Source organism: Leiobunum rupestre, chromosome 9 (genome assembly GCF_980474605.1).
Source record: "Leiobunum rupestre chromosome 9, qqLeiRupe1.1.hap1, whole genome shotgun sequence".
NCBI lineage: Eukaryota > Metazoa > Arthropoda > Arachnida > Opiliones > Sclerosomatidae > Leiobunum > Leiobunum rupestre.
In genome coordinates this window covers 37,315,802-37,342,299 of record NC_143392.1, presented here as the reverse complement: position 1 = coordinate 37,342,299, position 26,498 = coordinate 37,315,802, and the positions used below count along the sequence as shown (strand labels likewise).

At 37.3% G+C, this 26,498-nt stretch overlaps 2 protein-coding genes across 2 annotated transcripts in view; one reads left to right on the top strand and one right to left on the bottom strand.

The window, feature by feature from the left end:
* Positions 1 to 18,447, top strand: part of net (atonal bHLH transcription factor 8-like protein net) — a 27,589-nt gene extending 9,142 nt beyond the window's left edge. The window contains exon 3 of the mRNA XM_090158116.1: positions 16,412 to 18,447. Within this exon, the coding sequence (XP_090014242.1) occupies positions 16,412 to 16,417 (6 nt within the window). The 3' untranslated portion in view covers positions 16,418 to 18,447. The remainder of the gene's footprint in view (positions 1 to 16,411) is intronic.
* On the bottom strand, positions 18,401 to 26,498 carry LOC149927342 (phenazine biosynthesis-like domain-containing protein 1). Its single transcript, XM_090158115.1, has 8 exons — positions 26,336 to 26,498; positions 26,168 to 26,267; positions 23,664 to 23,762; positions 23,459 to 23,604; positions 22,177 to 22,265; positions 21,571 to 21,761; positions 20,536 to 20,598; positions 18,401 to 19,889 (listed from the first exon to the last, which is right to left on the bottom strand). The coding sequence occupies exons 1-8, from the start codon at positions 26,429 to 26,431 to the stop codon at positions 19,774 to 19,776; spliced, it is 900 nt and encodes a 299-aa protein (XP_090014241.1). The 5' UTR covers positions 26,432 to 26,498; the 3' UTR covers positions 18,401 to 19,773.

Genomic DNA, 26,498 nt, shown 5'->3' with positions numbered 1-26,498 from the left:
GTGCTCATCTCTTTACGCGCTTGTTTGAGAAGCGAAATCGATGCTCCTATCTTTTCATGCTAAATTGAGAGGTGAAATCAGCAATCCTCTATTTTCGCGCTCATTTGAGAACGTAAATTGTAGCTCCCATCTTTTCCCGCTCATTTGAGAACGTAAATTGTAGCTCCCATCTTTTCCCGCTCATTTGAGAACGTAAATTGTAGCTCCCATCTTTTCCCGCTCATTTGAGAACGTAAATTGTAGCTCCCATCTTTTCTCGCTCAGTTGAGAACGTAAATTGTAGCTCCCATCTTTTCTCGCTCAGTTGATAACGTAAATTGTAGCTCCCATCTTTTCTCGCTCAGTTGAGAACGTAAATTGTAGCTCCCATCTTTTCTCGCTCAGTTGATAACTTAAATTGTAGCTCCCATCTTTTCTCGCTCAGTTGAGAACGTAAATTGTAGCTCCCATCTTTTCTCGCTCAGTTGAGAACGTAAATTGTAGCTCCCATCTTTTCTCGCTCAGTTGAGAACGTAAATTGTAGCTCCCATCTTTTCTCGCTCAGTTGATAACTTAAATTGTAGCTCCCATCTTTTCTCGCTCAGTTGATAACGTAAATTGTAGCTCCCATCTTTTCTCGCTCAGTTGATAACGTAAATTGTAGCTCCCATCTTTTCTCGCTCAGTTGATAACGTAAATTGTAGCTCCCATCTTTTCTCGCTCAGTTGAGAACGTAAATTGTAGCTCCCATCTTTTCTCGCTCAGTTGATAACGTAAATTGTAGCTCCCATCTTTTCTCGCTCAGTTGAGAACGTAAATTGTAGCTCCCATCTTTTCTCGCTCAGTTGATAACTTAAATTGTAGCTCCCATCTTTTCTCGCTCAGTTGAGAACGTAAATTGTAGCTCCCATCTTTTCTCGCTCAGTTGATAACGTAAATTGTAGCTCCCATCTTTTCTCGCTCAGTTGATAACTTAAATTGTAGCTCCCATCTTTTCGCGCTCAGTTGTGAACGTAAATTGTAGCTCCCATCTTTTCGCGCTCAGTTGTGAACGTAAATTGTAGCTCCCATCTTTTCGCGCTCAGTTGAGAACGTAAATTGTAGCTCCCATCTTTTCGCGCTCAGTTGAGAACGTAAATTGTAGCTCCCATCTTTTCCCGCTCATTTGAGAACGTAAATTGTAGCTCCCATCTTTTCTCGCTCAGTTGATAACGTAAATTGTAGCTCCCATCTTTTCCCGCTCATTTGAGAACGTAAATTGTAGCTCCCATCTTTTCACATACTGTAGAAATCGGTGCTCTCCCCAGTAGCATTACGCTCTTATTAAAAACGATAATTTAGCGCTCAATTCCGCTCAAAATGAGAAAAGGCTTTCAAACGAGTAGAGCGTTGCCCATCACCGTTCAGCACCAGCACCGCAATGGCATATAATAGAGGGATCTTTCCCTTTCTCTCGTTATGTAACGCGATCCGTGGCCTGTTCCTCATTTCGAGACGCGAGCCTTTTATTTGGACGCAATAACAAAACCTCCGCGGCTCTACAGATAAGCTTATCACATATTTTGTTCATTGGCTATTTGTTTATTTAAAATCTTATTTTATTGGTGTTGAAAATCGTAATCTTGAAAGGCTGGTTTTCACTAGTGCCAAAATGCTACGATTATATTCGTCGACGCAAAAACTCCCCTTTAGGCCTAAGGGCTGGTTTTCACTTGGCAAAAAAAGTAATAAAATATTAGGCCTAACGGAAATATTTTTGCGTCTAAGATAGCCGTCGAATTTTTGCGTTCAAGCTAGCCGTCGGTCGTTTTTGCCCTAGTGAAAACCAAGTATATTCTTCATCTGCTTAGCAGATCCTGCTAACGCAACTAGCGCCAGTGGCAGTTACCCCTAACTTCTGCATACACCTGGTGGCAGAAATCTGAAATAAGGCGATCTACTATAAGAATAGTCATAAGTGTATAATATTGTTACATAAGTGTGACACTTCACATGGAAAAGTTTTACTGAGAGCTATTCACAAGACAGACTGAATTACGGGCTTCATCGTCGTTTTGCGTCCGCTCGCTCCCGCGTCACATATAGCCTTTGACAGCGCCTCGCTAGGGGGAGATTTTCATCTTGTGATGACGTCACTTCGTTACTAGCTTTCAGTTAAATATTTCCCAAAGTGACAAACTTATAGAATAATATTATAGACTTATGCATGAATCCATACTTCTACTTACAATGCTTATCCTGGCGTAACGCGTGTGGTAAGATAACTCTGACGGCTTTGGCCCCGCCTACGCGAGAAAAAAATCCCCTTTGCGCGCACTCCCCTCTCACGTTGTTGTTTGTTAAGTTAACATAGTGACGTCAAAAAACCGTCAGCCACATCGAGACGAAAATCTGCCGCGATAAGCATTCCAAGTAGATGTATGGATTCCTGCTAGTGCTCGGAATTGTTTATTCATTATCCACAAATTTTCCGATTTATTTAAAAAACGTTGTTAAAAAGAATATCATTTTAACTTATTTAATTATGTTTTTACGCAACCAAGCATTTATTTGAATAAAAGTGGCATTTATTTAAATAATTGTTGGTTTTATTTAAGTAATAGGCTTATTCACTTTCGATTATTTAAACATTTTACAATTTTTATTCAACTATTGGTTATTTAAATAAATATTATTTAAATATCGCCGAGCTTATTTTATTCATGGATAAAAATTAATCGAATGACGAGCACTAATTTCTGCTGATTATTATTATATTCTACGCTAACACGAATACATTCTAGTAGGGGTGTGCAAAATATTTAGTCAGACCAAATAATTCGATCGAATACCAAATCGAATATTCGATTCGTCGAATCGAATAGCGCTTGGAAAAGTTCGCGAATAATCGAATTTTTTGATCAAATAGTCGAATATTCGAAAAGATAGGGAAAACGTATTTGGTATTTTCAAATAGTTTGCAAACTGGTCGAATAACCGCGGGTCTTTTTCTAATTTGTTGAAGTTCAAGGCCATCCCAGGAGAGCGTAGTGAAATTTCCGAACTAGTGCTTATTTCTGGCACCTCTCTTTAGGCCGCAGCGCCAAGGACCATATATAAAGAGTAGCTTGCACGTACATTATCCATACCGTTTGTATTCAAACTTCTCAGCGAAAGGCAGAAGCTGTTTATTCTAGCGCCTATTGGCTAGATTATTCGCGTGTTCCTTGTTATGGAATTTTCTAGAATAGCAAAGTAAAACTGAAACGTAAACCAAGCTCAAAACAAAACTAAAAACCGGGAGGAAAGTTGAAGTAAGTAACTTTATGGATTTTTCTGTTTAGAATTTTTGAGTTAAAAAATTAATAATTATTGATTTAAAATTAATATAAATGCAATTTTTTAATTTGTATCAAAAGATCTGCTCCCTCGCGTTTGACATATATTTAAAAACTTGAAATTTTAGTTACTAAAGGATAAAAGTCGCTAGAAGACTTGTTCCTGGAGTGGTACCTAGGGTATTAGCCTAGTTAATTATTATTATTATTATTATTTTGCCATGGTACCCAATTAAAATATGTATGATAATTGATAAGTTGATATGCACTATATTTTTGTACGTTACGATTAACTCATTTTGATCAAATCGAAAAAATAGTTCGAAGGAAGTTAGAAAATAAAGACATTTTGTACAACAATTAGAATTAATTTGAATGGTAAGTTAGAGTTTACCACAGTGGCGTAATATAAAATTATGGGCCCGCCTGCAGCCTGAGACAATGGACCCCCTTCAGTGTTTTTTATTAAGAGCATTAGAGAAGGCTAAGTAAAATTAAAAATTTAAAAGACCATCTTTTAGGACGGGCTCGTCATTATACCACTGATTTACCAAGTTCGCCCAGGGAACTTTGTTCTAGGCTATACTGTATTTGGTTTAATATTTAACTATTTTCAAGTAAAACGAACAGTGATTCAATTACTTTTTTTTGACAAATATGCAAACTATTTGGATATTTGAAAACCAAATACGTCGAATAATTTGATATTCGAAATACTATTTGGTATTTGATCAGTTAACTGGTCTAAATTTTTGCCCTAAAAATATTCGACCAAATTATTTGACGTTATAAATATTCGATTTGGTATTTGCCGTGCTTGGAAAAAAATATTTGATATTCGATTCGATCCCCAAAAAATGGTATTTGCACACCTCTACATTCTAGATTTACTGCCTGATTTTACCCATATAAATACGCGTCTCGAAGCATACACGCGTAATCATCGTTGTCTAAATTACCGCAGACCCGTTCGGTGACGTAATACCGCAGAACATTACGACTTATCTCGGCCCATACCGTTAGTTTCATTTTATTTTTCGGGTTATTTATATTTTCCTTTATCCATTTTTGGGGTCATTGGTTAGAGTAATGGAGGCTCGCTGTAATGTAAACTGCCTCCACTCCCCGCTTGGTTTAGCGCCCAAATATATTACGTCCGACAAATTTCCGTGCACGGCTAAACCACTCTCGTGGATTCCCCAAAAAGTTTATCTCTCCATCCACGGACGTCGGATCCAGTTTTTTTGTGGCGTTCTGGGCTATCCTTCCATCCATCCCGGATGCCCCGCCAGGTTGGCTTCCCCGAGAAGACGCGGATGTAAGGATGGAGATAAGAAATCTTCTTGGATGCGCGTGCCGCGTTTCTATCGCTTCCATTTCAAGAGGGCTATTGGATCTTTAACGACGCGCTATAAGTTGAGAGGCGACTCTTGGACGAGGCCGTTTCGCCTTTCGTCCCGCTTTCTAGAAGAAAACCGGGAAGGCGCGGGGAATTGGTGACGGAGTTGCGAGGGACGGATGAGTAGCCTTATGGTGCCCGCTCGGTCGCAAATGTCCAATTTAAATGCGGGCCATTCTCTAGATATAGCGGACGAGCAGATGTAGTTGGCCTTTGAATCTGTTGGTTTAATGGGCTATTTGACGATCTAGAGCCTTCTATTTATACCTCAACGTTTTTCGGACATATTTTTATAGCTTTATTTGTTTACGGTTAGTTTATTTAGTATATAGCGTTGTTTGTTTTAGGTATGAGTAATAGCTGTGTTTTACCGTTATTCGCTGCAACCTAGCAAGAATGCATTTACTCGAGACAACTTTTAGCCCATTTTATTAGCACGTACTTATCCGTAAAGCTTTGATTTGTGTGTTAGACTTTACGGTATTTACTTGGTTTAAGGACATAATTAATATTTATAATGATACAAACACGGCTGCTTACGTACGCGGTTATATAGAAAATAAATTTAAACAGGACCTGATAATATTGATGCAAATATTGATGTGAAAAATATGGACCTAATGATAGCTCGGAATAGAATTCGTAACAAGCTTAAAGGCCTAGGTTTTTTTCTGCCTGTCCCCCTTTAAATTAACTTAGTGAAGCATAAATACCCTGGTGGTAGGCCAACCGCTGAACATGTTGACCTAATTTAAAGGGGGACAGGCAGAAGAAAACCTAGGCCTTTAAGATTAAATTTATAAACATCGTCTTATTTAAATCAATTTGATTTATATTTAGTTATTTAAATTAATTTGATTTATATTTAGTGATTTAAATTAATTTGATTTATATTTAGCGATTTAAATCAATTTGATTTATATTTAGTGATTTAAATCAATTTGATTTATATTTCGTGATTTAAATCAATTTGATTTATATTTCGTGATTTAAATCAATTTGATTTATATTTAGTTTTTATCAATTTAATTTATATTTAGTGATTTAAATCAGTTTGGTTTATATTTAATGATTTAAATCAATTTGATTTATATTTAGTGATTTTCTTAAAACATCGTTGAATTTCTTAAATTTAGTTGTTAAATAATAATTTAATATTATTAACAATAATTTAAATTTTAGTTTACATTACCGCTTAACTCCAATTATTTATAATTGTTTTAAAAAAAGAGGCATATAACGTTAAAAAATAAATAAAATAAAGAAATAAAAAAACAGTAACTAAATTTAATTACGATTAATTTACATTTTAGTACTCATTACCGCTTCACTAAAATTATTTATAAGTTTTTCAATAAAAACAGGCATAAAACGTAAAAAAAATCATTGAAATAAAAAAAATCTAATAAAATGATTAAAAATCCGATTTAAATAGAATAAAATTAACAAGCCTGCTTCTTAATCAATTAGGTTATATTAATAAAACATGAACCGCGTGTGGGTTTTACATCGCGTTTGAAAATAGTAAAGAAATCCGTAAGGAATAAATCAAAGTATGAAATCAACAATTAAGAATTGAACCTTTTGAATCGAAAAACGATTGCGATTACATCTTATATTGGAAGAAAAAGCGCTTTAAAATGGCCAGCGATTGAAATAACCTTTTCCCTTCTGCAGCACCTTGGCCGGATTGAAGTCTTGTAAAATGCAATTGAAGCTCTCTGGGATGGCGGGAAGGGAGGCCAAAGCGAGTCACCTCATTAGGTGCAGCTGGTGATTCCTAATGCCCGTTTGGGACTCATCCCTGGCTGCTTCTGATATTCCATTATCCCTCTCTGGCGCGTTCCCCGCTCTCGGGCTTCCCTCTCTCCATCACCTCGCTAGCTCCAACAGCCCCCGCGTCTCTCCCATCCAGCTGACGCTCAAACACCCTCTCGGCCCGGTGAATCACTGCGCGCTGATATACCGCCTTTAGCATTTTTCACGACCCGCGACCAAAAAAATCTTCCTTTTTCAAACCGTGGATGGCTCGTGCCCATGTTTTCACTATTTCATATATCGTGGCGTGTTTGGGATGGCCTGGATTGTTATAGGTATAACGCTTTGAGGGGGGTATTCTATAGCGAATTTCAATATATGATTCAAGTAAACATACTCCAGATGATAAAATTAATCAATTGAAAGATAGTTTTAAAATTAACCTAATATTTATCAGAGGTTAGGTACAAATGGAGCTAATTATATAATTTTTTACGTAGATAGGCCAAGTACGTAGAACCAAGCCCGTCTCAAGACCTTTTGGGGCCCTGCTGGGCTAAATTATTTCTTAAGACCTTTCCGATCCCCAACGGTCAGCCTTTGTATGTCCGTTGTCTAAATTCAACTACACAATAATCAACCCAAAACTTTTAATTTCAAAAGTATAACATAGGCCTACTGAAAATAAGATTTTTACTGACATTGACTCGCTGTTAGGTTTTAGAAATTGTTGGTACCGTATGATACGCGATGTGGCGATGAGTCAAATTACCTCAGACGTAACTAAAATATACATAATATTAAATGAGCATATATATTATTTAACCAACTAAACCCTTATCCCTAGAGTAGAGGCTGTATGGTTGGCCTTTCAGGGGCCCCAAAACTGGCTGGAGGCCCTTGGCTGTAGCCCATTTAGCCCATGCCTTAAGATGGCCCTGCGTAGAACCCCCTATTTTATTTTTAGGGCCCCTTATTTGTATTTTGCGGACATTTTTCCTTTCCAAAGATAGCAAAATACGGTGGCCATCCGCAAATATTTCAATTATTTTGTAATATATTTTAATATAATTTGTTTTTTCTTGGGCCTCCTTTTGTGGGATTCAGAAAACCCATCCATAGGCTCGGACGTTAGCAGAGTTTATTTTGATTATATTCCCTTTAAGAATACCCCAAAGCCAAGTCTAATTTTGGTACGAAGGTATATATTTGGAAGATCGATTTGATGACATTTATAACTTTCAAATTGGATATTCCGGCAGTAAGGAGAATGGTATAATTATTTCAATAGAATCTACGGATCGATAGAAGACGCAGTGGACAGATAATTTAAGGGAATCTTATTAATTTGACCATTTGCCCGTATATTTCATCGATTTTCTCGTCTTTAATATGACGCTATATGCTACAATAAATATCGTGAAGGGGGTTCATCGTCAATATGAGAAGTGGACGTTTCGGCAGATGATTAAAAGTTTGGATATTTGGACGAGAGCGTCCTTTTAATCCTTGTAACATTTCATCCTTAATGAACGTATCATTCTCTCTCGCTGTAGTGTAGCTCCTCACTCCACCGTCGTTGTTCTCAGCTCTTCCGCCAGGGCGCGTCGCGGACGTATTATACTTCCGACTGGCCTGAGTATTGAGCTTCCGGTAACGCGGCGCCCCTATGTCAAATCCAGCTGTTCGCCCCCCCCCCTCTAGCGTATACAAGTACAATAGACGGAATGGATCAGAGAGGAACCGTCCTCTCACGATCCCCCGCGAACGCCGCTTCTCCGAGTTACAGTCGGCTATTATTTGATGGCTCGCATTCTCTGCCTATGCTATAAAATCATTATTACAGACTTTAATAAATCAAACGAGATATACGAAATATCCGGTTCTCTAATAGTCGGTTATCTAAATGAATCTAACTTTTACCTAGTTTAGACATCGGCAAATATTCACTTCACTTTGTAAAATATAATTAACAAAAATTGACGATACACGGCTAGTTTTAATGTAAACAGCTGACATCCGTTGAATTTTATCGGTAATTACCAGATTGTTTACGCAGACTAGTTCATACGTATTATATTTGATCAGGATAGCTGTAGTTGGAAAGGTATAAAATCGCCATTTACCCCAAATCCTATTACAGGTTTTCGGAATAAAAATAAAATAACAAAGCGGGGAAAGTTCTTTTGTTTCGTAACTGCGAAAGCCTTTGTCAGGCACGTCAAAACAAACGTTCGAGAGTTTCAACAGTAGCCGGAGATTTTTTTAAAGCTTCAACGCGGTAAAAAAGTCACGTCGTCTGCCTTTATAAGGGCCCAGTTTTTACAGGCCTCCATAATCGATTCCTGCACAAAGCTAGGCCAGTCACAGGCACTCGGAAGAGAGGGAATCTTTCCAGTTCGCGTCCTCCCCCCTTTCATCTTTTCTCCGTTCTCTCTTTGTGCTCTTGAGCTTCTTTTCCACCCTTCTCTCTCGACGCACCTGTTTTCGCTCAAGATGCCGGATTGTTTAAACGGGGAGTGAAGTCAATGGGGAATATTAAAACCGTCACGTTCCATCTTTTTATTTCTAGATTCTGTACCTTTTTTATTATTGTTGATTTCGATGGTGGAAAGAAAGTTGGATTTGGGAATTACTGTTGCACGATTCCACTTTGGCGTTACTGTTTATTTTCTCCCGGTTAAAGAATAAAAAATATTAAAGAAATGTTTGTCAGGGGTGTATTTGTACCTAAGGGAGTTTTAAAATACAAATATTTGACTGTGTGTGAACAGTACGTTTAAAATAAAACTGGTTTCCAATGCATTAGTTTTCATTTCAAAAACTAAATGAGAGTAAAACTTTAGGATACAGATTGGTTAGGTTTTCAGTTAATTTGCCTATTAACCACAATGTATTACATCAAAAGTTAACAATATATCTCTCATGTTCCTATAATCAGGCAAATTACCGGGGCCCGTGCAGCCTAGGGTCCCGTGTTTGAAGAAAATGTATAGCTGTCTCCAGAAGTAACGGCTCTCTCGAGGCCCGGAATTTATATTTTACCGGGGCCCTGCCCATAATGCTGATGTTAATCGCTTGAATCTTGTACTTTTACAGGCCTCAGTTTAATTTTTTAAATGCTTTTTGGAAGAAAACCTAGTGCTGGGCTGAAATTCACCATAGAAATTCTTACACTACTAAATCGGGGAAATTATGAATTAATTCGAACATGTTTCATTTTTATGACCTATACCATACCTCTACTTGGAATGCTTATCCTGGCGTAACGCGTATTTTAGGATAACTCTTGACGGCTTTGGCCCCGCCTACGAGGGAAAAAATCCCCTTTGCGCGCGCTCCCTCTCACGTAGTTGTTTGTTAAGTTAATAGCGAAGTCGAAAAACCTGTCATCCAGGGACGGATTAACCCTTTCGGCGCCTTTAGGCACAGAAAAATTTGGCGCTCTTGGCATTGGTCAGCTAAGGAGGGGCGTATCGGTTTTTAATAAATAAATAAATATATTTTAGTTTCCCCAAACCTTTTCGGCGTTATTTTGAGTAGGGGCAAGCCAAGTACATGGACCGTGGGGCTTTATCAGAGTTTTGGCGCCCTAGGTACGTGCCTACTTTGCCTAATGGTTAATACGCCCCGGCTGTCAGCCACATCGAGATGAAAATCTGCCGCGATAAGCATTCCGAGTAGAGGTATGGATTCCTACCTATACGGAGAATTGTTATTATATTAATTTAATTCGTATTTTCTTATAAGTTGTGTAAAAAAGTGAAACGTCATTGTTTTTAGCCATAGGCTGGTTCTTATAAAATTCTCCATCTTCGTCTGTCCTTTCGTTGTCAAATTCGGCCCTGGCTGAAACCCACGCTCATTGAATCTGGCGTACTGCGGGGGGTGGTGGGGGTGGTAAGGGTCTGGGATGGATGAGGCGGCTCCGACGTTTTTTTGTTTGTTTTCGTTGCCACCACCAGATGTAAGAGAGAAATGGAAGGTTTTTTTGGGTCCTTTTTTCTTCATTCGAAGCGCGGGTGTGCTTAGTCGTACCCTGAAAAAGCAAATAGTTTTTACGCAAGTTTTAACTTCCCTATGGATGTGCATAAACTGCATATGGATGGGTTTTTTTTTGTCGCAACGTTCTCCTTCTGTCTCGAAATAAACGAGAAGCACCGCTGTAAAACGTCGTTCGTAAAAAATCGAGAAAACCTGGGTCGATATTGTTGGTCGGCGGACGGAAAAACGTAAGAGCGTTGCATAAGACGGTCTGTCTTTCGGTGATCCGCTATATTTAGGGCATGTCCTTCCGTCCTTCTTTTTAACGGTAAATAAAACCAAATACAGCTGGGACTAGCCAAGGTTTTTTCCCACCGCTTCTAATTCTTTCGCTTAAATAGGCCGAAAACTCTCCGCGTGAAGGGTTGTCTTCCCTCCCTACACGCTTTGTTTTCTCGGTGAAATGCCTAAACGTTGCGTTACCAAAAGGACATTTTTATCATAAAAAGTGCGGCCCAATGGAAACTTATGGAAAAAAGTGGATAAATGCGTGTCAAAAGCTAAAATTAACTAGTTTAATATTTTTATATTATTTATTTTTGAGTACCTAGTGCATCCAATACAGTAAGGGATGCACTAGGTACTCAAAAATAAATAATTAATGATAAAATGATTAAATCAGGGTAATAGTGATTAAATCAGGGTAATAGTGATTAAATCAGGGTAATAGTGATTAAATCAGGGTAATAGTGATTAAATCAGGGTAATAGTGATTAAATCAGGGTAATAGTGATTAAATCAGGGTAATAGTGATTAAATCAGGGTAATAGTGATTAAATCAGGTTAATCAAGATTAAAAAATCTAATCACGATTTAACAATTTAATAATGATTTAATCAATCTAATTTTTTTAATCGGGATTTAATCGTTTTAATCGGATTTAATAATTTTAATTAGATTTAATCATTTTGATCAGATTTAATCGTTAAATCACGTTAATCAAGGAAGTGACCTGCCCCTCGGTAATACTGAAACTTTTTTTCTTTACAATAGGCGTTTAAATAAACCAAGAAGTAATATTTCCGAGGGTCAGGACACGCAAGTTATAGTTTATATAGTGATTGTTGAAATAATTGAAACGTTTTACCTGTATACCGAACGTCGTGTTTTTGCCAAGCCTTAATAAGTTAATATATGTTGAAAAAGCTACCTGGTTTAAAGGGAACGCCATGGCGAACGCTTGTTGTTGCCGTAAAGGTGAAAATTTCCAGTATTTTAACAAGCACTATATAAATAGTGACTTGCAGGTCCTGGCTCTGGGAAATATTAGTTCTTGGCGATTTCCTGGTAGGATCATTTATTGATCGTGTATTATTAGATCAATTTGGGGCCTTCAAAAAATATTTAAATCCGTCATTTGGGAAAGCATTTGGAACATTTATTTAAAACAATAATATATTAATATTTATTAAATTTGCATACATGTCATAATATTTATGCCCTATTAAACTACTCGTTACAATCATGTATATACATAATCTGTATAATTATACTAATTATACAGATTATAACATTTTACAATGATAGTCTTGCCCAACCGGTAATATTGCGAAATTCGCGTAATCTACTTCACCGTAATATTTTGAAATCGTACAATTTTCATTATTTTCCCGTCGTAAAAATCAGTCAATATGAAAATATTTTAGAAAATAATAATAATAAATATAAATATGCAGCTTTTCAAAAAGTGCAATTGAAGTTAGCTTAATATATATTATTAAAGCCAGCAGTAATATTAAATTACTTAGCTTTTATCAAAATATCAAATTCCCACTCTTAATTTCAAGTCCTGGTCTTCCAAAAATTGTAATATTTTAACGTTTCACAAAGTCATCAGATGCAACTGTTGTACGAATTTTAAACGAAGGCGGATAAGATAAACGAGAAACTCAATTGTAAAAGCAATGCAGAAAGTATTTTACCCGTTGCAACGTTGCATTCACTTTATAAAAATATAAAACGTAAATAAAAAGATGCAATTATTGTTTTATGCAATATGCCATACCGAAATATCGGAATAGAACGAAGTCCAACACCGGAATTACCGGTATCATAATACTTTAATTTGTCATAATACACCCAAGAATCTATTTGCTTTATCAGAAGTTAGGGATAAATTGTGTTAGGTCTCGTAGAGCCCTAATTTTATTTTTTGGGGGCCTCTTAGAATTATTTGAGGCCCCTTTTTCATTTCATTACCTAAGAATCAAATATAGTGCTTTATTAGAAAATATTTAAATTTCTATGTTCTCTGTAATGAGTTTTAACAGGAATCCATAACGCTACTTGGAATGAATAACGGCTTCGATTCCCCGCCGTTGTGGCGGAACATAGTAGGCGGAGCTTATAAGCCTTTGTTTGTCACTGAATTTAAGGCGGTATAAGCATAGCTGAACGGGATCGTCTCACACCAAGAGCCCGAGCTCGATTTGAGACTGAGCCCAGGCTTTATTATGATAATGATACGAGCCCGAGAAGAGACCAAAACGTTGTGGTCATTTTATTTGAGCCCGAGATGAGACCTTTATATTATAGCGTATTTTTGTGAGCTTGAGATGAGACCATTAAAATCATTGAGTTGGGAATATTAATCTAGAGATCCAATCAAATCTGCTCCCTGCGAAACAAGTTTTTGAAAAATACGAATGTGCCGTCTGCTCTAAAATGACGAGCAAACGTTATCATATGACCCGTGGCGCCATCCATTATTTTGAAGAAAAAAAAATATTTTTGCTTGAAAACGCGTCTTATTTGAACGAACCATTGAGAGATAGACGGCGCCACGGGTAGAATGATAACGTTTTCTCGTCAATTGGGACGCCGATGGGAGCAGACGACAGTATTCTTATTTTTAAAAACTTGTTTCGCGAAATACTGAAATCCGACGTTTTGATTGGACCTCTAGATTAATATTCCCAACTCAATGATTAAAATATAGTAAATTTCTTTGAGCCTGAGCTGAGTCCTATATAGTATAGTGTGTTACTACGAGCCCGAGCGGAGACCATATTTTTGTAACGAGCCCGATATGAGACCTTATAATTTTTAAGAGACGGTTGTGTCCGTTTTTGCTCGATTATGTTTCCCTTGGCCACTGGGGAGCGCTGTGGCGCAGAGCAAAACGGCCGTAACCGTAACGCTTTCATTCTCACCGATACGACCAACTTTGATTACGTGCTGTTTGCGCTATGGCTAAAGCGTGAACAGCACGTGATCGCAGTTGGCCGTGTCGCCCTTGAATAGAGCTCTCACCTACTGGGTTAACACGGAATTTACGTAATTGGCTATTTCGGATAACGTGAGTTAAACCACTCGTTTTCTGATTGATCCAAAGTAAACTAGCTTCTAGAATTTTCGAAGAAAATACCAGGCCTGGTCGTCCGGCTGTTTCATTTGCAGGGGCGTAGGAACCGGGAGGGGCAGGGGGGGGGGCAATGCCCCTCCCTAGAATTTGGCTGGGAGGGGCAACTAATGTTATTGCCCCCTCCAGCTTTTTGGTCAGTTGAAATCTTCAAAAGGCTCAAATTATCATTTGGAAAGCATATACAGTTTATAGAATCTCAACTGTGTTTAAATTTCAGTCTTTTCCCACCAATTTACATAGTAGTAAAAAGTACCCATGCATTCGGAGAAGCTACACTTCATTAAAAATTAAAAACCATTCTCCAGACCCCTTTTCGTTTCTCTTTGCCCCCTCCAACTTCTAGAACGTTCCTACGCCCCTGTTCGTTTGACTTTTGTATCGTGCTGTGCTGCGTCCCGGCGTGTGTAAGGTAGCCTAGCCCTTGCTGCTACTCCTAGAGGGAAAGGCAATGACCCGGCGGACGGTTTTTATGACGTCACTATGTTAACTTAACAAACAACAACGTGAGAGGGGAGCGCGCGCAGAAGGGATTTTTTCTCTCGTAGGCGGGGCCAAAACCGTCAGAGTGATCTTACCATACGCGGTACGGAAGGATAAGCATTCCGAGTAGAGATATGGATTCTTGATTTATTTGAGAGGGGATAGGAAAGAAAAACATCCGATTTAAAAAAGGTGATGTAATAACTGAATATCAGCTACGTTATAATATTTGCTAATTTTCGTACTTATTGTTCTTATATTACTTATGGAATTATTTATTTATCTATATGAAAAAATATTAAGACTTAAAAAGTTATTAAAAGATTGGAATGAGTTATGCAAATTCTTATGAGACTGACACGAGCCCTTGTTAGTAACAGAAAAATATATGAGCCCAGCCCGAGATGAGCTCTCATGTTTCAAAAAAATATTAATGAGCCCGAGACGAGCTCTTGTATTTAGGAGAAAAACGTATGAGCCCGAGACGAGCTCTCGTGTATTTGGGGAAATTATTGTGAGACCGAGACGAGACTAAGGCCAAACAAAAAGTTTGGTGAGACTGAGCCCGAGACCAAGTCTTGGTGTTCAGGTATGGGTATAAGCGTTTTAGCCCCTCCCACAATGTTCCGCCACAAAATACCACAGGGGATATGGGGAGATACTCATTCCAAGTAGCGTTATGGATTCCTGGTTTTAAACAAAACACAATATGTTTAAAGCGTTTTAAACATTATTTTTTTCAAGAATGATTTTAGAACTCCAGAGATTCTTGTTTTTGTTCGAATAAAATTGACGAAGTCTTTCGTAACGTTGTGAAGTAATATAGTTCTCTATACGCTACATCTTGGTGCATTTCGATAGTCACATCATTGTGTTGAATATTCATGATGCCATAAAATTTTAAAATGATAGACACTAGCAGAAGCTTATAGTATAACCATTTTAGGTGGGAGAGAGTATCTCATTTAACTACTCGTAAAGTTGATAAGTAAGTATGAAGAAGAGTATAAACATGAACTAATTAATTAATCCATGGTTTAAAACGTGTTTTAAACAACGTTTTTGAAATGTTTTTTTACTTTAAATTAAAAACAGTTTTAAACAAAGAATCAACTTATTATCATAAGCCTATCATAATATCCCCATAAGCAAAGGTCTACCATAGGGGCCATGTTAACGGCGTTGTCCTGGAGATAAGAAAAATAAAGTACGACGATAGGGCAGTAGCGCCATCTTCGTTTTTAAAATTTCTACATCTAAAATATTATCTTACTTGGTAGAGCAGACACGCTCGGGTTGATAATTGCCACACAAAACGCGTCTAATTCTCAAATTTGAAAAATAAATACCTTCAGAAAACAGTTTTAGGTTCTGAACTTCTGATGAATCATTTGAAAGTGATAAAATTGTGAATAAGCCTTGGCTACGGTGCTAAGGGCTCGCATTTCTCCCGCGTGGTTCTAAGTTTATACGTTTGCGCACGCCTTCCGCGCATTCATCATGCAACGCGCGAAATTCATTTGGAGAAATGCCTAATTGAGAACGTAACCACTAGGAGGTGCAGATTTTGAATACCTACCTCTTAATAACGGGCATGCGATCGTCAAAAATTTGGCCTAGACCTTTGCTTATGGGGACCTTATGATAGGCTGATGTTATTATTTATCTAGCAGCGTACTTGTTAAGAAGCGTAAATACTCGATTGAATTGAAATTCACCTAGGCCTTGGCGAAATAAGTACGAGTATACAAAGATAAACATTCGCGGTACACCCGGGCACACGAAGAAACAAATAATTGTATTTCGACAACACTCATACCCATACATAATGCCAGGTTTTAGTTTTAATTCTTCGTGTACCCTGGGTTAGCGAAAGGTGCTCAATTTGTTAAAATTCGATCGCTAACGTACTTGATTGAGTTAGCCGGCGAACATTTTAAAGAATGTTTTTCCCGACGTTGTTGTTAAAACTTCAAGAGCGCTGTGCTTAATCTCTCTATTCTTGTTTAAACAATATGGATTTTTCCACCTCGGACACTGTCTAAACGTTTTTTTTTTATTTTTCTACAGGAATGATTGAAGATGACGAATACTTGTTGTAAAGAGGGATTGATTCCACGAATTTACATTTGTTAAGATAAAGATCAATTATGACCGTTAACACTTACATCTATCGACAACCGCCAAAAATACGATAATATTACGTAATATTTAATGCGTTTATAGAGTAATGGCACTGTGACGTCCTAGTACGTCACCCATGCTCTTTCCTATAGATAAAAAATTTGCGACCAAAATGGCGGCCATGGCCAAAGCTACGGAGTGCTACTACTCTATTGGTCTTTAAAAAACTTTGTCTAAGTTTTAATATTTATCAACTTCAAAATGCTTAAATTATATCGAGCTAGCCTCTTAAATAAATATAGTGACATAATTTCCTATAAATCGAAGTGGTTTTCGCCTTGAAACTAAATTTGTAGCTTGTGTTCGTTGCCATGGTAACACGTTTAGGTCGGCCATGACATTAAGATGCCCATGGTGGTCACGTGACTATAAAGCAAGATCGTGTGGCGTTTTGCCTCGTGGTATGTGACGTGAATGTTTCAAGGCGGGGCTTAGCTACGACGCATGCCCACGACGCTACGAGAAAACACCAAATAACGAGCAAGGCGGGTTTCGCTTTTTATCTATGTCAAGTTAAATCCTTTTTTAATGTAATTTTCGTACAGTATAAGTGTGTTAGTTGATAGTAGGTACAAAGTGGTGCTACCTTTGTACCACGAATGTATTCGCGTTAACAGAGAATATGTAGGCAACATCCTATACACTCTTTTTAGAAACGTTTACTGGGCGCCGCCATTATCGTACAGGCAACCGACGAGCAAACGCTCTACCGCGGAAATTTCATCCCCCCAAAACAGGTTTTTTCATTACCCTCCCCCAAAAGTGACATAATTTCCAAACGTGTGACAATCCCTGTACTTTCGTATACTAAAGGTTTAATGAATGCTCGACTCGAGATCGACCACATAAAAGACTATTTAGTGTCGCCTTTCTGGATCTTTTTTTAGTCTATGGTATTATATCGTAGGTAGATGGCGATAGCATCTCCACAGAACGACGAAAAATCAAAAAATACACCAACTTTGACCAGTGCTACTTAGTTCCTCCGTTCCTCACTACGAGGCGTTATTTGTTGGTTTTAACTTCCTTCCCTCCCCAAGGCATACTTTCCCTTCTCCCCTCCCAACTTGTATTTCGCTCGTATCATTCATTCAGAAATAGGTCCGATTGACACATTTTTGGTAATTATGTCCCTTTTGCCTCCCCGTAGACTGTAAGGTAATGGCGGTCGATTGGGGAGGCGCGTTTAAGAGTGTATACGCCTTGTGATTTCCGGAAGATAAACCGATCCCCCGCGTTTTCTCGGGATACCCGCAAGATAAACCACGCCTCTCCGCCTTCATTCGTGATTCCCGCAAGATAAACCACGCCTCTCCGCCTTCATTCGTGATTCCCGAAAAATAAACCACGCCTCACCGCCTTTATTCGTGATTCCCGCCAGATAAACCACGCCTTTCCACTTCTCCGGTTGGAGGGAAAGACACTAAATACGATCACAGGCTTTCTCTCTCTCTCTATGTAGGCTGAGAATATCTTCTAGAAATCATGAAAACAGAGTCTATATTTGTGGCTTCATATTCTCTGTAAACCTGAATACATTCTTGAGGCAACTGATTTCATCTTTAAAACGGTTCTCCCCTCCGTCGTCGTTATATACCGAATTATAATTAAAATAACGCGTATGTATATGAAAATTTAAATCGTAATAAAATTTAATCCGAATTAGAATGAAACATTTACGACCAGGAGATCAAAAATATGTTTGTAGTCGTTGTAATGCCGTGTATTGCTGTGCGATATTTATTGATATTGTAAGCGCGGAAATCGAAAAAGACAACGAAGAAATCACTTTGCGTTCGTTACTTTGCTTCTCCAGGAAATCATTCGGTGCCATTTTCTAAAGACAATTATTTTATACTCGCGCGCGACGTTAAGTTATATTTATAGTATTTTTTATTATTGTGATATAAGAATGTACAATTTATTTGGATTAAAGAACATGTTATTATTATTATTGATTAGACTGATTTAATCTTAATTGTGGATTATTACTACACTTTGATCTAGGTTAAATGATGAAGATACTTGTATATTTTTTTATTTTGCGCAAAAGGAAGTATTGTAGAGGTATCAGCCTACACTCAGTTGTAGGTTAAGACAGATCAAATATCTATTACATTTGGCGGAAAGGTACTAGACGAATTTCCGGTAAATCGGCCGTGGTAGTTTCGAATTTCTACTATTTTCTGTTGAATTCCTAAAGCAGCGTTTCCTAACAGGTGTTCCACGGAGCCCTGGGGTTACGTGGAAAGGTCACAGGGGTTCCGAGAATTCGCAGCGCGGCCATCTTTGTTTAAGTGAAGAGTCTTTTAAGATAAGTAAAATAAATGCGTTGGGGTTCCGCCAGAATTAGGAGGTAATTAGGGTTCCATAGCGAAAAAAAGGGAACCGCTGTCCTAAAGGATACTACGCGTGTTATATTAATCCATTTTAGAAATGTCGATCGCGTAAATTTCAAAGTGATCAATAAATATTTAATGTAGATTATTATTTTTAAGCTTCATTATAGCGTATTTTTAGTATTATACTCCTAAACAATCATCAAACCGTACGCTTATGTACGTCAACGTGGTAATCTCGGCATTACCCGTTCTATACTTACCCTGGACTCGCCAAACGGAATTTTTTTAGGTATGGCTCACTTGAAGTACAAAAAATAAATTATTATAGCTATTTTAAAATCTTATCTTTGTTAATTAATGATCACTTTGAAACATAACGCAATAGACGTTATTTTCCAAAATTATATCACGCGAGCGGGTATACTTAGAAATTCATCCGTAAACAGGCCAAATTCGAAATTCCAGCCGCCGATTTACCGGATATTCGTGCTAGTATCTTTCCGCCAAAAGTACTAGATATTTGGCCTTTCTTAACCTGCAACTGAGAATACACATACAATGTGTTATTTAATTTTTTCAAAAAGTATGTTTCAAAATGAGGAAGAATGTACTTGGCTGAAGAGGGCGCTACACAACTCTAGGAGGCTTTCCTGCTGTTGTTTAATAACGGCGAGCTATGCATACTCGGTAGCGCGTTACAATTAACTCGTATTATGGAGCATAATGTTGCGTAGCGCCCTCTTCAGCATAGTTGGAGTAAAGATCTACCTCATATCAACAACTACTATAAAGGAAATAAAGATATAACAATTGATGTATTACTGTAATGTCATATAGTTATCGCGTCAGGACCAAAAAACGAAAGATTTCAAATCTGCCAATGGCCCGAGCTCGTTCGACCAATTATTATTCGATTCGGATGGTTCCTCTGATGACCGTCTTGGCCTTTCCCGCAATGTCCACTCGGCCATCTTCTCGGACATTCAGATGCAGCTCTCCGACTCTCGGTGAGCACTGCAAAGCTGTAGCGTTGGTGAACAAAATGAGTTAGTAATAGCGACGTTAAGTTATATTTATAGTATTTTTATTATTGTGATATAAGAATGTACACAAAAGTGTGTCAGGAAGGTAAATCGTTCAGTGGGAGCTTGTTGCACTTTAGGAGCAACAAACGCCGCACCCAACACAAGGAAGTCGTGGATTTTCTTGCGTACAGTTTTCATTGGCTAGACGCTTTAGCACCTGCTGCCATCGGAAGGGGAAAATAACGAAATTGACTTCCCCCTTTCCGTAAAACGTTCAGTGTAAAGGTTCGTCCAATGAAAGATGTACACAACACTGCCTTAGCGTGTTTAAAGGCTTACTGCGTTCTCTTTGTGTTTGTTGCACTGAGGGGAATGAACTCTGATCAGGAGGTAAGAGTGACGTTCGAGCTAGTGTCTAAATGTGCCAAAGGTGAGTTAAGCTACTACCAAGAGGCAAAAACCATAACAATTTTTCTCAGTTCGATTGCAGGCTCAGGTCCGAGTTGAACGAGAATGTCAGTGTCGAAAAATGGTTCGGTTAGAAAATTAGCAATAAAACAATAGGAAACGTCATCCCATGTTATGTTACTTTTGGTAATACGGATATGCTTTTAAATTTTGGTGAAGTTTCAAAAATTCTAACCTCGTAACTCTTTGCTGTGCAGAATTTCGCTCCAATATGGCGCCAATACAGCGTGGGCGGAACCTGTAGAAATTATGGATTAAGAACAGTAAGTTATAATAAACCATTCCCGGGAAAAGAATGAAAGCTTAGCAAAATCGCATAACTACAGAGTTTAACGCGAAACTATATAGCTGTGGCAGACCATGGACCAAGAATCTAAGGGACTCACTTTTCCCGATATTTTGACACGGTAGGCGTGGCCTAAATCGGAGGGCTTACTGAGGTACATCAGCCGCTTGGAAGCGCCTCAAGAATTCTGTTTAGCTATCACTACGAGAATCTTAGTCGGGGCTTAGGCGACAGTACGTGCGAGAACGTTAGGTTAGGCTTAGTTCATGAAATTTTTGAAGTTTAGAAAGTAAATGGATTACGGTGAATTTTATACAAAAAAATTCAGCCATACGTGGCTTACTTAATTTTACTTAACACAATGGGTAATTACCTTGAGTTGGGAATAAATAGAGGTACAACAAAATCTGGCTGGCGCGGGACCAATTTCGTTCAATAAGGAGACTTTATCAATTATATCGTTCTACCGTGGCGGCATCTGTCTCTAGTGGTGGCAACTATATTGCAATTGAATTTTTTCGCGAATCTGATGCGAAATTGAAATGTATGATTACTCGTAACAAACCAACCTTTGAAGTTGTTTAAAAATAATTTTATTCTGTTAACACGACCCTTTTAAACACAAGTTACGGCGAGTTAGCTAATTATTATTTATTTTTTGCCATATAACTTTACAAAATATAGATGGCGCTACCACCTAATTATAAAGATGAATTTCGTACAGTCTTATCAGAACAGGTCCCGCGTAACGATGGCAACCGAAATCGTAATTGTAATTCTAGCAGTATTATTCCCAATTCAATGGGTAATTAGCTTTTTGATTTTATAGTTTATTTTAAAAATGGCGGTTATTGGACACTTGATAATTCATCCTAAGAGGGTTATTATAGACTTCTGGTGAAAGTTAATTTTAAATTTCCTTACCGCAAACGGGGTCTTCGTTGATCCCGGCGAATGGGGCGAAATATCTGGACGCGAAATGGTAAACATCTTGACCAGTGCGGTCGAGACAACCGTTGTCACTCGAGCCTTTGATGGTCACGATGACCCCGATTAAGGTGTCGTCCATCTTGACCATCTGTTGAAAGTTGGGTTTGACCGCTTCCAACTGGCTTCTGTAAATTTATAACTCGACAATTAAATTTTTGTTTATTTAAAGGGCAGAGAATCGTTTTATATTTGACGGTGGAGCTACACAGTAAAGTGTTTTGGGAAACTAAATAATAAAAATAAAATAATAATAATCAGCTATGCTAATACCCAATGCACCACCTTAGGCCAAAGTCATCTAGCGACTTTTAAAGCCATTTAACAATAAACAGGTGGCCGGGTTACAATGCGTAGGAGGGTGGTGGCAAGCCCTTCATGCAACGCGAGCCAACAGCTCCCTACACTATTACCGTTAACCTCAACAAGTTTTTATGGAAAGGGAAACCGAAGAAGGAATGGCCGAGTCACGTGACGGAAAGGAAATTTGTCCCGATACAAACGATTCTGTGCCCCTTTAAGCCGAAAATATGGGTGTCCAACCTCGTAACTTTGTCGTCCAAACGGACCAGTAGTTTCCTCGTTTCGAAGCCGAACTGCAAATCCACGTAAGGTAAATCGCCGATGACAACCTAGTTGTTACGATTAATTGATTTAGATATAGTTAATGGTAAAACCTGGTTTCTACCCAGCAAAAAACGCAAAAATTTTCCTTTAGATCTATTACAATAGTAAAATCATGGGGGAGCTCCCAATAGGCCTTTCTATAAAATAAGCTCCGCTTGTTGAACTTGTTTTTATGTAGCTCATTCGTCACGAATTACGCAGAAGTTTAGTTCAGTTTATGCTTAAAAACAGGGTGCCTCGTCGAATTTACTCTTATGTCCAGGGCTTTTCGTAGTTAAACGTCATCGATACGTCACCCGTGACGCAGCAGCAACATCAAAACAAGAAGGCCAATGTTACTTTATAGAAAGGCTTATTCTTTTGTTCACAGAAAAATAAATAAAATCGATTTTTTAATTTAGTCTAAACAGTCACTTTGTTAGTGTTTTCGTGTACCCTGCTTAACCACAAAATAATAAAAATATTAAATTGCTGTGTTCACACTGACAGAATCGTGTGTTTTTGGAGAAGGGAGTCAAGTGATACAAAGGGAGGAGCTACTTGAAATTCTCCCATTATTTTTCAAACGATTATGTGGCCCTTTAAAGGAAGTAAAAATAAGGAAGCTAGGCTAGGCTAGCTCAGCTAGGCTAATACCCAAGGCACCACCTTAGGCCTAAGTCGTCAAGTGACTTTTGAAGCCATTAATTCAGGTGGCCGGGTTACAATGCGTAGGAGGGTGGCAAATGTTATTGTGAGTCAATGAATTTCATCTTTTTGCCGCTAGGAGATTTTAAACTAAATTCAACCGTAAACAGGCCGAATTCGAAATTCCCGCCGCCGATTTACCGAATATTCGTGCTAGTATCTTTCCGCCAAAAGTACTAGATATTTTGCCTTTCTTAACCTGCATCTGAGAATACACATAAAATGTGTTATTTAGTTTTTTCAAAAAGTATATTTCAAAATGAGGAAGAATGTACTTGGCTGAAGATGGCGCTACAAAACACTAGGAGACTTACCTGCTTTTATTTAATAACGGCACGCTATGCATACAATACACCACTTCAATACGCGCCATTTAGTACCAGAGAAGATAAATACTTAGTAAGCAATTTTCTTTTCAGTTGTTTTTAGAAAACTTATTCTGCTTCCGAAAAGCTGCCGTAGATGGCGCCCCAAGTTTCATATTCCCTTTAAAGAAACGGATTCCATTTACTTTAACCAAGGCGTCGTATCGGTTGTGCCAGATCTTGTGAGGTTTGTGGTTGGGGAAATCCAAGACAATGGTGCCGTCGTTTCTGTGGGACGAGTAGACTGTGCCGAGGTGTTTAGTTTCCAGATTCAATTTGGAACTTTTGTTGGCTAGGAGGCGGTACTTTTTACCGATTCTGTCGTAAAAATGATTTTGATAAAATACATACATAACACGTCGAAGATGACTTTGGAGGCAGCCAAGGTGGCGTGCCCGCATAAAGTTACTTCCATCTGCGGAGTGAACCATCGGATTCCAAATGTACTACCTTTACAAGTAGAAAACCAAATAAACCAACTTAATTAAATTAGTATTTTTTTATGGTTAATTTCTATATAATATTTATTTTATGGTTAATTTCTATATAATATTTATATTATGGTTAATTTCTATATAATATTTATTTTATGGTTAATTTCTATATAATATTTATTTTATGGTTAATTTCTATATAATATTTATTTTATGGTTAATTTCTATATAATATTTATTTTATGGTTAATTTCTATATAATATTTATTTATGGTTAATTGTTAATTCATATTTATTTTATGGTTAATTGTTAATTCACATTTATTTTATGGTTAATTGTTAATTCATATTTATTTTATGGTTAATTGTTAATTCACATTTATTTTATGGTTAATTGTTAATTCATATTTATTTTATGATTAATTGTTAATTCATATTTATTTTATGGTTAATTGTTAATTCATATTTATTTTATGGTTAATTGTTAATTCATATTTATTTTATGGTTAATTGTTAATTCATATTTATTTTATGGGTAATTTCTATATAATATTTATTTTATGGGTAATTTCTATATAATATTTATTTTAAGGTTAATTTCTATATAATATTTATTTATGGTTAATTGTTGATTCATATTTATTTTATGGTTAATTGTTAGTTCATATTTATTTTATGGTTAATTGTTTATTCATATTTATTTTATGGTTAATTGTTAATTCATATTTATTTTATGGTTAATTGTTAATTCATATTTATTTTATGGTTAATTATTAATTCATATTTATTTAATGGTTAATTTATATTTCATTTACCACCGTTATTACTCCAACTAACGATGTAATAGTTGAAATTACTTTTTCTTCGTTACGTATTTTCCCCTATTTTGAGCCTCTGAAGTAACATTAGTCAAAAAAACCGTCAGCCACATCGAGACTAAACTCTGCCGCGATAAGCATTCCAAGTAGAGATATGGATTCCTGAATTAGTACGATAGAGAGATGAATACTCAGAGTTTTATTATATACTTCTGGTGATAGTTTTAAACTATATGCCATTTTAAAACGCGTATAGAGGTATTTCACGCACACTGCACTTCCGTCTAGGTAGAAGCCAAAATTTTGCTATATTAATCAAAAACTTTACAAAATTTTCAAACTTAAATATGTGCTTCGTAATAGAATATAAATTTGTTCTGCACAGAAAAAATCATTACACTTGTTTAAAAGGTCACACCGGCGTTTGAAATTGACCTGTTTCACGCGCTAGTTTTTAAAGTCGGTCTGGCCCTTTAAGGGGGAAGAATACAGTACAGAATCGTTCAAGCTGAACGTTTCTGTTTTAACAATTACATCATTGAATTTTATTTTCTTATTAGGCTGAACCTTCCTCTAGTGCTTAAAATAATTTTGATAATTCTAATATTAATAGTTAGTTGCTTGCCCAACTTGTTTAGCTCCGGGGGTCCGAATTAAAACGTAATAACTTAATTACTTTTAAATTTAAAATTGTAAAAATTATTTTAAGCACTAAAAAAGAAGCCGTCCTACACTGAAATATTAATTATTAATTTTATAAGTTAAAATACAAAATTAAAAGAGTTAAGCTTGAAATAGCGCGAAAGTAGACAATGGCCACTGTATAAAGAGCACAACTAATTAAAAACAAAAAAAGCAGTTTTTAAATTTTGCAAAGTTATGTGTTAGTAATTTTTGCCTACGAAGTTACATGATTCATTTCTATAGCCTTAATGGATAGTTCTAAGCTAAGGTCCCCCCCACCTCCCGAAACCCTTTTGGGGGCCCCCTTATATCAGTGGCGTTAATAAGGGACGAGTGGAGACCCCATCCAATATGGGGCCCTTTGAAGCCGGGGGCCCACCGCATTGCGGGGTCTGTGGGGTCATTATTTACGCTATTGCTTCTATTAAAATACATTGTATAAAAAGGTAAACACAGTACATAGTTACTATAGCAAGCCCCAAATATTGCAATGTTAAGTTAAAAAGAACCACCTATGGACTGCATTATATACTAATCTCCACCAATCTCCCCCTATTCGGCTTTCCGTTGCTATGCAACTCGTTTTGAAATTTTTAATATTTAGGCTAAATTTCTCTATTCGGTGTTATAGTCGCGTTGACGAGTCCCAAATTGGACGAAACCGGTCTACCGTTGGAATTTCTGGATATTTTATTTAATTTAATTTTTCACTCGAAGATCTATTCGGTACGAGCTGTTAGTAAGTTTTTAAATTTCTTCCAATTTGTTTAGGGTTTAGGTTTATTATCCCTTTTCATATTGGACTAATCTACTTATTCGCTATTTTTTTCATCCCAAATATTGCTGTTGGGATTTGGAGTTTAAATTCCAAAATGAATCGTGCCGCGTATGAATATTTGAGAAACGAATAATTGATTACCAGTTTGAAAATCAATTCGGCTGTCGAGTTTGGAGAGGAACACGGTTTCCGAGAGATTCATTTCGAGCGCGATTTTCTGTTTGAGCTGATCCGAGATTTCCTGTTGCGAAAATAGAATCTCATTAAAAATTAAATTATTCATTAATTAGGCAAATGATTAAGGCGTACATCATCGCTTTCCAGCAGGACAACGGCGGCGGGATTGCCCCCGAAGACTTCCTCGGTGAAAGCATCCACCGTGTACAAAGGTAATTCCTTCGTCATTGTTGGAAATATTTCACTAAATTAATGAAATATATTTATCGTCTCTTCCCCGATGAACGGGATCTTG